General features: G+C 41.9%; 1 protein-coding gene across 1 annotated transcript in view; it reads right to left on the bottom strand.

Moving 5' to 3' along the window:
* MYO18B (myosin XVIIIB) overlaps window positions 1–14864 on the bottom strand; it is a 377810-nt gene that overhangs the window by 188397 nt on the left and 174549 nt on the right. Inside the window, exon 24 of the mRNA XM_006869188.1 lies at window positions 14136–14225. Within this exon, the coding sequence (XP_006869250.1) occupies window positions 14136–14225 (90 nt within the window). The remainder of the gene's footprint in view (window positions 1–14135; window positions 14226–14864) is intronic.

Below are 14864 nucleotides of genomic sequence, written 5' to 3'. Positions count from 1 at the left end.
TTTTTACTGACAAATGTATGAATAAAGGCTATCATTTACAGAATGTGCATAATGAGCCAGGGACTTTGCCTAGCATTTTACTTATACTGTTTGTAATCCTGGCATTCATTATAATAATATAAGGCAGGGGCCCTGGTCATCCATATTTTATCGATAAAGAAACAAATGGAGAGAGGTACTGATTTACCCAAGGTTTACACAGCTAACAAGTTGCAGGATTCAACCCATTTTGTTCCTCAACCTTTGCTTTTTCTTCTCCATTAGTTTGGGAGCTGAGCAGCCCATTATTGGAGAGAAAGCCTAGGAGAGATACTGAAAAAGACATGAGGAATTTCCTTCTAATTGGGGCCATTGTTATGCCTGGGTCAGAATCCAAAGCACTCAGGTCCCTGGCTCCCTTATTTTCCATTCTTGATGATGATCAATGGCCTATAGTCAGGGAGAGACTGTACACATGGAATGGAGTGTATACTGGCCTTGTTGTTTTTGTTGTTAAGAGCCCTTGAGTAGGTCCTGATTCATAGTGACCCTGTATAGGGTTTCTGAGGAGCAGCTGTTAGGTTTGAACTGTCGACCTTGTAGTTTGCAGTCCAGTGTTGATCCTACAGCGCCAAATCAGGAATCCTTTTAGAAACCCTCAAGGGAGCGTTATAAAAAGTTCATGGAAAAATTCCATTATCTTTTAATTCCATTTTTCCACAAACCTTTTGAAGCCCCCTTGTATCTGCTACATATGTCTGTAATTTTACATAGGCAAAAAAATGCAAAATGAATTTATAATACAATGAACATCGAGGTACATACACTCACTCAGTTTAATCTATATTATTTAGGAGGAGCTCTGGTAGCATAGAAGTTCAAATCTAACCAGCTGTTCTATGGGAGAAAGATGAGGCTTTCTGCTCCTGTAAAGATTTACAGTCTGGGAAAGCCTATACAGGGTTGCCATGGGTTGGAACCAACTTGATGGCACTTAATAACAACATTCAGAGACCATGATTACATTCTTCGATTTGTACAACCATTCTCACCCTTTTCTGAATTGTTTCTTCCTCACATAAACTCACTGCCCCCTACACATGCTATGCCATCTTTGGAGTTATTGTTGTCACTTTGATTCCATATAGTCCTTAAAGAAACATAATGCTCAAGGGAGTCCTGGTGTGGCACTGTGGGTTAATGCGCTAGACTGTAAGGTTGGTTTGGAACCACAAGGTCACTATGACTCAAAGGCACTTAACAGCAACAAGCTAGACTATTGTTGTTCCTAGTTAAGCTCCATCATCGTTTGGTTTTATGAAGACCTCAGGGGATATTTGTGGTCTAAGGTTTAAAGTTGAGCTCAGAGCAGTAGTTTCAGGGGTTGGTCCAAGAGAATTTGCAATTCTGCTCTGCATTTCCCCCCTTTAGATCAGGATTCTTGTAGATAATCCTGGATCAAAACATTCAATAGTAGTAGCCAGGTATTCCCCAGTTCTTCTGGTCTCAAGGCAAAGGAGGCAGTTGTTCATGGAGGCATTGACCATACCTTCCATAGCCTACTCTTTCTCTTCTCTTGACTCTCCTTCTCTGATTGTTGCTCCAGAATACAGAACAATTCTAATGCCTTGGATGGACACTTGTAGGTAATTTAGATTTGATAGAAACTAAATTATGAGCACACAGGGTCCTTTGGGTTGTCAGTGACACTTGCACTCGTGGATCTAACAGACATTATATGAGCACCTACTATATACAGACCCTGCCCTCAAGGACTCCGTCATCGAGTTGGGAGGACAAGTAACCACAGTTGCACCCATGTGTCTTTACCCAATCTATCCCTCTGATAGACAAGGATTCTCAGATCTACAATCCCACTTAACTACAGACAGCAGAGAGCTAGCCCCTATCACTATCTACCCATAATTTTCCATTTGCCTCAAAAAGATCCCTTCATTATAACCCTGACCTAAGAGCTCATATTTACTAAATGTTGAGACTAGAGAGCATGTGTCACCTTCTTTAAGTCCACAAGGTAGTCTATGAGGTATTTTTGCTATTCCCTTTTTCACAGAAAAGGAAATGAGGCATTGAGAAGTGAACTGAGTTGCCTAGTATGCAGCCGGTAAGTCTCAAGACCTCATCTCTCGTCCTTTGGACAAGTCATCAGGAGGGGCCAGTGCCCAGAGAAGGACATCATGTCAAGTACAGGGTCAGCAAAGAAGAGGAAAATCCTCCGTGAGATGGATTGGCATGGTGGCTACAACAATGGGCTCAAACATGACTATTCTAAGGATGGCGCAGGACCACTATGAGTCAGGACTGACTTAATGGGATCTCATAAGTAACAGACAGTGTCACCCCAGGCTGCCTGGTTCAGGCCCGCTGTTTCTTCTAGTCCACTTCCCCATCTGACTCCACCCCTTCACCTGCTGGCTCTGGGAGTCAGACAGGACAGTCATCATATCTACCTACTACAGAGCAGGATTCATGGCTAACAGACATGAAATAACTTGGCTAAGCATAAACTCAGTCAATTGGGGGCAAATTGAAGACAAGATCAGACCTGGTGGACAACCACCTTTACTGGGCTGGGGCCAAACAGAAACTGTGTTGACCTCCCCTCCCTAGAAGGGAAACCCTAACTTGTCCTCATCAACCTGCATGATTGCAAAGAGAACATGAATCAGCAGATGAAGGGCCAGTCCCAGTTGGCTGGTGTGCTGTTTGTCAAGATTAAGCCATGGCTTCAGTCTCCTGGTACCTGTCCCCCTCAGTCATCAGGGAAAATTCAGACCAAATCCCTAGTTTAGTGTTGGGCTTCCAGAGGTTCCTCAGAGATGCATGCTGCGTACTGGTTCAGGGACCACTGTGTGCATGTATTTCTCTCCCAGAATGGAATGTCAAACACTCACACAGCCTGCTCCTCAATAATACTGGTAGATGGGGACCAAAAGCAACACAGATGGAGACAATTTTGACTGCCTGGATGGCACAAATGGTCAACATGTGTGGCTGTTGACAGAAAGACTGGGAGTTTGAGTCCACTCAAAGGCACCTTAAAAGAAATGGCTGGCAATGTACTTTGGAAAAACCAGCCATTGAAACACCTATGGAACACAGCTCTACTATGACACACAAGTAACTGACTCGATGGTAACTGGCAGGGTTGACTACATTCCCAGCACAGCTTTGTCTGTAGACTTCCCCAAACACGGAGTGGTCAGTCTCCATTAGACTGATGGGACATTGAGGACAAAGGGAAAGACACCTACCCAGAGATATCCAGCCAGCATGGTAGCTGAAATAGAAACCAAGGAAGCCTGACCCAAAGGTCCTGGCTCCAAAGCACATCACCAAGTGCCTCTCAGGAGCCCAAAGAATACATCCTGAGTAAAAGAATGCATTTAGAAGTGAACCAGGGAACAAAGTGAGGGGGATCCCCAGATGCCTGCATAACAGTGAGAGTGGGACCACTTTTGTAAGAACGTTGGGAGGATTATGCTTCTGAGTGGGTATGTGGGGCCATAACAGGGTCAAACAATTGTCACATTACAACTGACTTCAGGATCCCTCCTGGAAAAAGGGGTGGCTATGGGATTTCAGGAACCCTAAAGGAGGCCCTCATGAGCCTTGATGTTTCTGGTTGCTATTAAGTTAACTCCAACTCCAACATCTACACAATGTTGTCCCATCCTGGTCCATCTTCATACTTATTGGTAAGTTTTAGCCCCATTCTTATGGCCACTGTGTTCATTTCATCTCCCAAGGGTCTCCCTCAGCTCCGCTGACCCTCAACTTCACCAAGCATGATGTCCTTTTTCAGTAATTAGTCTTTCCCGATAACAAGTTCAAAGTAAGCAAGATGAAGTCTCGCCATCTTCCCTTCTAAAGGAGCTTCCTGGTTACTATTTCCTCAAAGATAGACTCGTGCTTTCTTCTGGAAGTCCATGACACTTTCAATATTCTTTGCCAACACAACATCATTTCAATGCATCAACTCTTCTCTGGTCTTCCTTATTCATTGGCCAACTTCCCTGTGAATATGAGGTGACTGGTTTGGGTCAGGTGCATTGTAGTCCTTAAAGTGACATCTTTTTCCTTTAACACTTTAAAGGGGTCCTTTGCATCATATTTCCCAGTATAGTCTGCTGCTTCCATAGACGTTGATTGAAGCCCCCACCCCTCCAAAACAGAGAGGAAATAGCCCATTGACTCATGTCACCCATATACTCTATCTTGAAATCTTCTTTCGTCCCACCTCACCGTCAGAATGGAGTCCAACCTTCCATTGGGATTCTCACGGCCTCTTTACATCTGATCCAGCTCCTTGGTCTAATCTCCAATTCAACTACCAGGATTGAACGTACTGGGCCATGCTCTCGGCCTGAAATGCCGCCCTCCCTGGCCCCTGGCTAGCTCCTACTTCTCTTCTGAAGCCCTCTTTGACCCTATTCCCAGTCTGCATAGATCCTCTGCCTCTATCACATCTTCAAAGGAGTCCTGATATGGCACTGTAGGATAAGCTCTAGACTAACGGCAAGGTTAGCAGTTCAAATCCACTAGTTGCTCCTCAGAAACCCTAAACAGGGTCACTATGAGTTGGAACCTATTCAACAACACTTAACAGCAGCAATGAATCCTGGTGGCACAGTGGTTAAGTACTCACTGTTAACTAGGAGGTTAGCAGTTCAAACCCACCAGCCACTCATAGGAGAAAGAATAGGCAGCATGTTTCCATAAAGATTGACAGCCTCAGGAACCCTATGGAGTAGCTCTACTCTGTCCTATAGGGTCATTGTGAGGCAGAATTGATTCAGCAGCATGGGTTTATTCTCTTGGGGACTATGAACCCATGCCTTCAGTGTCCTAGAGGAGCATGGGAGGAGCAGTCTGGACACCTGGCCTGGGTTCAGTCCCCAGTGAAGGATATGATTTCAGCAAGTTTCTCCTCTTCTGCTCCAAGTGACAGCCTGCCAGCCCTGAGAGGAACCAAACTCACCCAGCACAGTGTCTAGAGACTTTCTGACCCCAGTCTCCAGTCTCCCTTGTGCCCTGGAAGAATCCCTCAGCAATGAATTTCCAAAAGTGAAGCAGGTTAGGTGAATGAGGCCAGAAATCTAGATCACCTGGGTCTCTGTCTTTTACCATAAATAAGGTGTCAGGGCAAATCCAGATCCTGTGCCAAAGAAAGAAATTAACACTACCGCCTCACCCCTGTGTCAAACCAGAGGTTTCAAAAATTCCTAGGAAAATTCCAGTGCCTTTTGATTCCATTTTTCAATGACATTTTTTGAAGCCCCCTTGTGTATCCCTATACACTCCAGGAATCTCAGAGGTACACCTTACAAGAAGACAAGTCTGTTCTTCTTGTGGGAATGAAGAAAACACCCCGCTTTGCAGCAGGCAGACTGCATATTTGAGGAATATTTACAATCGGCATCCCAGCAGCAGCTCCTCACTGCTTCTGCTCCTTTGCAAGTGAAGCACAGAAATCATTATGCAATAAAGTTTTCTTTTTAAAAAGCTTCGAATCACAGTGTTGCCACTGATGAGACTCAACATGATTCAGCAACATTTTTATCCATTTCACTTCTGCCTCCCCACATTCTGAGATGTGGTGGGGTACAGGAGTTGTGACGAGGCAGGGTGTCTCCATTTTGTAGGATGCTGCCCAACTCCTAGCAGAAATTTGTTTTAAAGAAAGAAAGTCTAATGCAGTGGGATGAGATGATTGTCTACCTGCCTTCATCCTGATGGTTCTCAACATGTGGTCCTCAGATGAGTAGCTTCAGCAACCCATGAGAACGCATTAGAAATGCAGAACTTGCTCCATCACCGGAGAACCCGCCACCAGAGATGCAGAGCCTGCTGACTCAGAATCTCTGAGGCTGATGCCAGCCATCTGTACTCCAACAAGTCCTAGAGGGCATTCTGACATTCAATCCAGTTTGAGAAGCTGTGAATTTCCTGCATCACAATCACTTATCACTTGTCACCTGAAACCCCAGATGTCCTTCCTGGGTCAAATCTCAGATGCGGCAGGGATGCTGCAGAACAAAGGGTTCTCAGGTCATTCTGATGCTCTGTCTTATGGATTGAACTGTGTCCTCCAAAAATACGTGTCATAAAGCCTAACCCCCGGTGGCACTGTGGGTTAAGCTTTGGCTGATAACCATGAGATTGGCAGTTCAAATCTACCAGGCATGCTTCAGTAGAAGGATGAGGCTGTGTGCTCTTATAAAATTTTACAGTCTTGGAAACCCTAAGGAACAGTTCTACTTGTCCTGTGTTTTGATTGGTTTCTAAGAGTCAGAATGGATTTCATGGCAATGGGGTATAATGGGTGGTATTGATTATAATCCCATTTGGGATCAGTTTTTCTTTGTTAGTGTTGTTGTTGTTGTTGTTGTTAGGTGCTGTTGAGTTGGAACTGACTCATAAGGATCTTATGCACAACAGAACTAAACACTGTCCAGTCCTGCACCAATGTCACAATTGTTGCTAAATTTGAGCCCACTGCTGCTGCCACTGTGCCAATCCTTCTTGTTGGGGTTCTTTCTTTTTTGATGACCCTCCATTTTACCAAGCATGATGTCCTTCTCCAGGAACTGGTCCCTCCTGATAATATGTCCGAAGCATGAGAGATGAAGTCTCACCATCCTGGTTTCTAAAGAGCATTCTGACTGTACTTCTTCCAACACAGATTTGTTTGCTCTTCTGGCAGTCCATGGTTCTTTTAATAATGGAGACTGTGTCTTAAATCAATCCCTTTTGAGATATAAATAGAGTAGATTAAGCAAGCAAGCGGAGCGGGAGGAAGATCATTGTCATACCACATGAAGATCACCAAGGAATCAAGGAGCAAGGACCTTATTAACCTAGAACTGTTGCCCTGAATTCAGACTTTCATCCTCTTAAACTGTGAGGTGAGAGGATAAAGTTCCATTTGTTAAAGACACACACTTGTGGTGTTTGCTATAGCAGCACTAGGTGACTAAGCACTCTTTGTAAGATTTAAAAGCAACCAATGGAAATCAAATTAATGGTGACTTCGAGGGGAAGAGGGCACAAGAATCATTTCTTCACATAAAATCTTACTTAGTCCCCAATATGTTACATTCCATCCAATTGGAACCACCAAGGATTGTCAAATACTCCACAACACAATGTAAAATAAAGTTCTGCCAACTGTAAGTGTAAGGTGCCTTTGGGTTCTCAGAGAGGTTCTAATTTCACAAATATATATACAATTCCTCCCCGCCCCCAAAGGTTGGAAAATGTGCATCTGAGACTCTATGTAATAAAAAATGAAAGAAAACAAGCAGAGCAGGTTGGGAAGTTCTGGAGCTTGCCCTTCTGGTGTCTCTGAAGAAACTCGGGACTTCACAAATCCACAGGAAATGAGTGCAGTCCCCACAGAGTGGGGACATATCTCTGCAGTGCATGCATCCAACAGAGAACTCATCTCTGGAGGAAATAAAGAAACGCTACAAATAAATAAGAAAAAAAAAAGCAAAACCTAGAAAAATGGACAAAAGGCTTGAAGAACACTTTGCCAAAGAAGATTACCAAATAGCCATCACCATGTGAAAAGGTACAAATCAAAATCCCAATGCAGTAGTAGTACACACTCACCATAAGACAGAGATGAAGAAGACAGGCAATATCAAACACTGATAAAGATGAGGAGCAACTGGCCATGGGAGCAGAAACAGATACAAACATTCTGGCAAACTGGCATGCCTACTAAAATCAAACATTTATTTTTGTTGTATGCCATTGAGTCAGTTCTGACTCATTGTGACCCTGTACAGAGTTCCCCAGAGTGGCTAGAGGGTTTGAACCACTGGCTTTGTTGTTATCAGTTCAGTGTCTATCCTACAGCACCACACCAGGACTCAGATGGAACATAGGAATAACTTAAAACCAAAGTCAAACCCATTGCCTTGAGTCAAAGCCAACTTATCATGATCCTATAAGACACAGTAGAACGACTCCCTAGTTCCCAGGAGGAATCTTTACAGAAGCAACCTGCTTCATCTTTCTCCTGTGGAGCTTCTGGGTTCAAACCTTTTGGTTAGAAGCCCAAGGCTAGACCCACTGTGTCCCTAGGACTTCTTTAGGGATAACTTATGGCCCAGCAATACCATTCCTAGGTATATTTCTAACAGAAATGTATAATAATCAAAAGACATATGCCATGATGCTTATAACAAGTCTATTCATAAAAACTCATAAGAGCTCAAGTACCTGTACACAGTAGAATGAATAGATAAGCAGTGCTCTATGAACATACTTTATCCCAATACAGAAATGAGAATGAATGATTCATATCCTATATAGAGAACAATCTCAATAATTCAACAAGAACATTACTGGAACTCACTGAAATATTAGGAGTCCTGGTGTGGCACTGCAGGATAAAGTGCTGAACCACAAGGTCAATATCAGCTGCAACGTTGGTGGTTCAAACTTACCAGTCGCTCTTTGGAAACCCTATACAGGGTCATTATGAGTTGGAACAGACTCAAACACACTTAACAACAACAACAATTGAAATGTTCAGCAAAGTGGCAAGGTAAACGATCAACATGCAAAATCAGTTATATTCCATTACACTAACAAAGAGAACTCTGAAAAGGGAATCAGGAAAACAAGATCATTTACAATGTTGTCGTTGTTAAGTGCCCTTGAGTCAGTTCTGACTCATAGCAACCCTATATAGGTTTTCTAGGAGCAGCTGGTGAGTTTGAATCTCCAACCTTGCAGTTCAAACTGACTTTGCAGTCCAGTGCATTACCCTGCAGTGCCACACTCAAAATATGAGACATGTAGGAATTAATCTAATCAGACAAAATATGGATACAAAGAAAACCACAAAACAATACTGTAAGATACCAAAGAAGGCATACACATATATGAAGAATATACCATGCTCATGGATAAGAAGATTTAACAGTGAGAATAAACGATCCACATCCACCCATGGCAACATGGATGAATCTTACTAACAGATTGTCAAATGAATGGAACCAGACATAAAAGATGATACATATTTGATTGCATTTCAGTGAAAGTCAATTACAAGAAAAACTAATCCGTAGCATTAGAAGTCAGCTTAGCGGTTACCCTCTCAAGGATAGTAACTGAAAAGAATTGTGAGGGAGACCTTTAGGAGGAGCCAGAAATGTTCAGTGTCTCAATCTGGGTGCTGCTTGCATGGGTACATGCACTTTGTAAAAATTCACTGGGCCTTCCAGAGCTATATGACAACAGAAGGAAAGTAAAGGCATCCAAATTGACAAAGGAGAAGTAAAACTCTATTTGAAGATGATATGATACTATATGTAGCAAATCCTAGATACTTGCAAATAAATTATTGGAACTCATTGAAAGATTCAGCAAATTTGCAGGTAGAAGATTAATATATAAAAATTAGTTCAATTCCTTTACACTAATAAAGAGAACTCTGAAAAAGAAACCAGGCAAACAATATCATCTGCAATAGCCACCCAAAGATGAAATTGTTAGGAATAAATCAAACCAGTGAAAGAAAAAAACTATACAAAGGAAACTATAAAACATTAGTACAATAAGCCAAAAGAGACCTAAAAAAATTGAAGAATATAACTTGTTCATGAATAGAAAGACTTAACGTTGTGAAAATGTCAATACAAAGTAATCTATAGATGTCATGCAATACCAATCCAAGTTCCCACATCGTTCTTTAAGGAGATGTAAAACTAATCACCAACTTTATATGAAAAGGAAAGAGACCCCAGATAAGCAAAACATTATGATACCAGAAGACCAACATAGGAGGCTTCTAGCTTCCTGATCTCAAAACACAGCCACAGTAATCAAAACAGCCTGGTACCGGAACGACAAAAGACACATAGATTAATGGAACAGAACTGAGAACTCAGAAATCAATCCATCCATTCAGTTGATCTTTGACAAAGGACCAAAACACATTAAATAAGAAAGAGATAGTCTCTTCAACAAATAGTGCTGGCAAAACTGGAAATCCATTTGCATAAGAATGCAACAAGACCCATATTTCACACCATATGCAAAAATGAGCTCACCATGGATTAAATATCTAAATGTAAAACCTAGAATTATAAAGATCACCAAAGAAAAAATAGGGACAAACTTAAGGGCTCTGATATATGGCATAAACATACTACCAAATATAACTGAAAACACATAAACAGCAGAAGACAAAATAGATGATTGAGACCTCCTAAAAATTAGACACTCAAGTGCATCAGAAGATTTCACTAAAAGGATGGGGGGAAAAACCCAAAAACAACAACTTGGGAAACCTTGTGGTACAGTGTTTATCCTACAATGCCACAATCAAAACAATGAGTTATCATTTTACCCCAGCTCACAGGGTTAAGCCACCTGGTCTTCTTTCATGGATTGAATGGTGTCCCTGTGTCTGTGGATGTGACCTTGTCTGGAGAAGTTGGGTCTATCTTTGAAGATGTTATCTATTGGGTCCTACCAGAGTAGAGTGGGTTCTAGTCCTAATCCCTTTTGAGCCCACCATATGTGAGTTGATTCTGACCCAGAGAGAGCCCATAGGTCAGAATAGAACTGCTCCCCAGGGCTTCCAAAACTATCCATGTCTACAGGAGCAGACAGCCTCATCTGTCTCCCTCAGAATGGCTGATGGGTTAAAACCAACAACCTTTTTCTGATTCACAGACCAACAGTTAGCCAACCAAACCAACAAGTTTCCAAATGCTTTCTGAGTGGTGCCTTCAAAAAGGAGAGGACAGGGAAGCAGAGTCACACATGAGAAGAAGAAGCCATGTTAAGATACCATGGTCACTGAAATATGAATATTTTAAATATAGACAGAATATTTTAAATACAGTCTCCACCTGAATCACGGCTCACAGATCCTGCCTTTAGTTGAAATACTGTTCTGTTCATCATGGACTTTTTTTTTTGCATTCATTTCCAAGTTTTTAAATATTACATGAAACGTTTATTTGATGACTGGCTATTTGAAAGGCCTTTTACATGTTGTACCTCAGGAGACCTCACTTGGCTCCCCTGAGTCTCAGCCCCAAAAGACTTAAGGGAACAACAGACTTTCCTCAGATGAACCCTTCTCAGTTTCCTCGCGGCTCATTAATGATAAACCATGCTGCCATATATGGATTTTTGCAGAAATTGGTCTGTAATTTGTAGTGACCTCCTGGAGGGTAAGAATTTTCTGGTTTGCATGCACAGTTCAAAAGAAATGTATTCTTCTCTAAAGCAATTGGATTTTTTTTTTATAATTTAAGTTCATTGCATCTATGTTGTTGTTGTTAAGTGCCGTCGAGTCAAATCCGAACCATAGTGACCCTGTATAGGGTTTCCACGGAGCGACTGGTGAGCTTGAACCATGGACCTTGCAGTTCAAACGACTTTGCAGTCTGACACATTAGCCCACAGTGCCACACCAGGACTCCATTGCATCTATAGGATATATTAATTTCCTCTTTTCCTTGGCTTCTAAGAAGCTCAATATCAAAATTCTAGCCCTTGAACGTCACACCCAGCTAAATAAATAGGACAACACCAGTGACATCACTTCGCATTATTATCCATCACATATCCCATTCAACCCCCTCCCCCAAAAAGCTCCTATTCTAGATTTAGTGTTTATGATTTCTGTGAATGCTCTGACACCATAACTATACATGTATACTTATCTACTGCTGTTTTTGTTAAGTGTTGTCAAGTCAGTTCCGACTCATAGCAACCATATATAGGGTTTCCAAGCAGCAGCTTATAGGTTTGAATCGCCAGCCTTGTGATTAGCAGCCCAATGTTTACCCTGCAGCACTACAGTGACACAAATAGTTTGCACTTGACTCCTAACCAAAAGGTTGGTGGTTCAAATCCAGCCAGCAGTGCCATGGAAGAGAGGTCTGGTGGCTGCTATAAGATTAAAATCAGTAGAGTACCATCAATCAGTATTGCTGCCATCAGGTAGATTCTGACTCAAGGCAACCTATGTTTATCAGAATAGAACCGTGTTCCATATGGTTTTCAGTAGCTGAGGAGCTCACCAGGCCTTTCTTCTGAAGGACCTCTTGGTGGGCTCAAACTTTCAACCTTTCAGTTAACAGCTAAACATGTTAACCATCAGTACCACCTAGGACTCCTTCTAGAAGACCAGAGCCATTAAAAGCCCTATGATCACAGTTCTACTTTGACACACATGGGGTCACATGAGTCAGAATTGACTTGATGGCAATGGATTTTATACATACACACAAACACATACATGAGAGGGGTTCACAAAGTTCATGGACACATTCATTATCATTCAGTTCCATTTTTTTCATAAACTTTTTTGAAGTCCCCCTCATGCGTCTGTGTATGTATGCCTCTAATCAATATGTAATATTGTCCGGCAACTTTTAAAATATCAAGTATATGATATCATGTTTTAGGTATTCTCTTGTAGTTTAATCATTTACTTCAACTTTATGTGTCTGAGATCATTCACTTTAATACATGCATTTCTAGAGATAGATCAGCAAACTTTTTTCTGGAAAGGGCCAGATAGTAAATGTCGTGACCTTTCAGGGCCATGCGGCCTCTGTCACAACTATGTGTGCCAGCATACCCTAAACCATGCATGGACTATCCATATGTGAATGGGGGTGGGTGTGTTCCAATAAAACTTTATTCACAAAAACAGATGGCAAGCTGAATTTGGCCTGCCAACCACAGTTTGCCCATTTCTTCATTCATTTCCTCTTTTGGTTACTTAAATTTTAACCTAGCAAAATGTGTTCATCCATTCCCTTGTCAATACACTTCCAACTGAGTGTTTATTCAACATGACAAATGCTGCTGCTATGGATCTCTTGTCTTTTCATATACACAGTAGACTCTCTCACTTGCATACACAGAAGTAGAATGGTTGGGTTACAGGGGAGGGACAGCTTCAACTTCCACGTTGCTGTTGTTAAGTGCCTTGAAGTCAGCTCCAACTCATAGTGACACTTTATAGGGTCACTCTACGTATTCGCAGGAGCTGAAAGTGTCATTTTCTCCCTTGGAGCAGCTAGTGGGCTTCAATGATCATATAGAGCCACTGTACTCCCTCATCTTCCATTGTTGTTGTTAAGTACCATCGAGTCAGTTCCAACTCATAGTGACCCTGTATAGGGTTTCCAAGGAGTGGTTGGTAAATTTGAACCACCAACCTTGTGGTTCAAACTGACCTTTTGGTCAAGTGCATTATCCCACAACACCACACCAGGACTCTGATAGTTAGCACCAAACTGCTCAGTTTCACATCCCTTCTAGCCGGTGGAAAAGAGCTTCCGCTGTGATACATCCTTGTCAACACTTGGCTATAGCATCAGACTTTGCAATTTTGCCAATCCAACATGTGAAATGGCTACTATTGTTCATTTACATTTCATGACTGCTAGTTAGGTTAGTTCTGGTAGCGCAGTGGTTATGAATCAGGCTGCTAACCTCAAGGTCGGCAGTTCGAAACTACCAATGGTTCCGCAGGAGAAAGATGAGGCGGTCTGCTCCTGTAAAGATGTACAGCCTTGGAAACCCTGTGTAGGGTCACTATGAGTCGGAACCGACTCCACGGTACTTAACAACAACAGTTAGGTTAGCATCACATCATGAGTTTAGTGGTCATTTAAATTCCTGTTCCTCCCTTGGTAACTGCCTGTTCACTCCTGTTGCTCATTTCTTCCCCTCTTATCTAATAGATTTGAATAAATTCTTTACAGATGCTGGATTTTCTTGTCAGGTTAAATGTGCTGCAAATTTCTTCCTTAAGTATGGGGAGTATCTTCACTTTATGTTGATAAACAGAAGTTTGTTACTTTAATATAGACAAATGTATCACTGTGTCTTTATTTGTAATCTGTGTTTCCTGTAATTTATTTAAGCCATGCTTCCATTTGTAACCAGATGACACAGGTTTGAATTTCAGCCATTATCCCAGGACCTCAGTTTCCACCTCCACAAAATGGGGACAATCTCAGCACAAGTGCATACACCTGACAAAGGCATTTTGAGGATGCTTCTAAACCACTGAGCACAGTAGCCATTCTGTTTAACCCAGTAGACCCCCGCCCCCCCACCTCACAGGCACCCAGAGTTACCTTGCTCTCTAGCAGGTCTGCATTCTGCCGGAGTTCATTCCTTGCCGTCTCTGATTTCTTTAGCTTTTGTCTCAGCGTGGTAAGCTCCGCCTACAAAAACAAATATGCGACAGAAGCAATGCTGGGGCAGAGGCATTCATTCACTTGTGTTAAAAAGAAAGTGGAGTTGGAAAATGCAGGGAATTGAACCCAAATCCAATCTCACTGCCATCAAGTCAGTTTCAACTCACAGCAACCGTATAAGACAGACTAGGACTGCTCCTTCGAGTTTCTGAGGCTGTCAATCTTTACAGGAGCTGATAGTTTCATCTTTCTCCTGTAGAGCAAGTGGTGGATTCAAACCACCAACCTTGAGGTTAGCAGTCCAAGCTTAACACACTGCATCACCAGGGATCGCTTTTATATACTAGGTATTAGATGATGTTTTTGAAAATCCCTCCTAATACATTAGGTGATTTTTTGTTTTGTTTTGTTTTTATCCTACTAATTCAGTTAAGGGTGAAAATGGTATGGTTTCAAGTCCTTATCTATTAGAGACCCACTGAAACAATAGGCTATTCAGGATTTATTTTAAAATATTTAAGGAAAATAAAATGCTGAGAGGGCCTAATAAAACAAAGATGGCAGAAAACTAATCGATGAGTGATAAAAAGTTCATTGTAATTATTCTACTTCGATGTGCGTTTATAAATTCCTCTAATAAGTAATGTTGTTGTTGTTGTTAAGTGC

The sequence above is a fragment of the Chrysochloris asiatica genome, unplaced genomic scaffold, assembly GCF_000296735.1.
Source record: "Chrysochloris asiatica unplaced genomic scaffold, ChrAsi1.0 scaffold00128, whole genome shotgun sequence".
Taxonomy (NCBI): Eukaryota; Metazoa; Chordata; class Mammalia; order Afrosoricida; family Chrysochloridae; genus Chrysochloris; species Chrysochloris asiatica.
The sequence above is the reverse complement of the archived record's forward strand: the minus strand, read 5'-3'. Positions and strand labels throughout refer to the sequence as shown.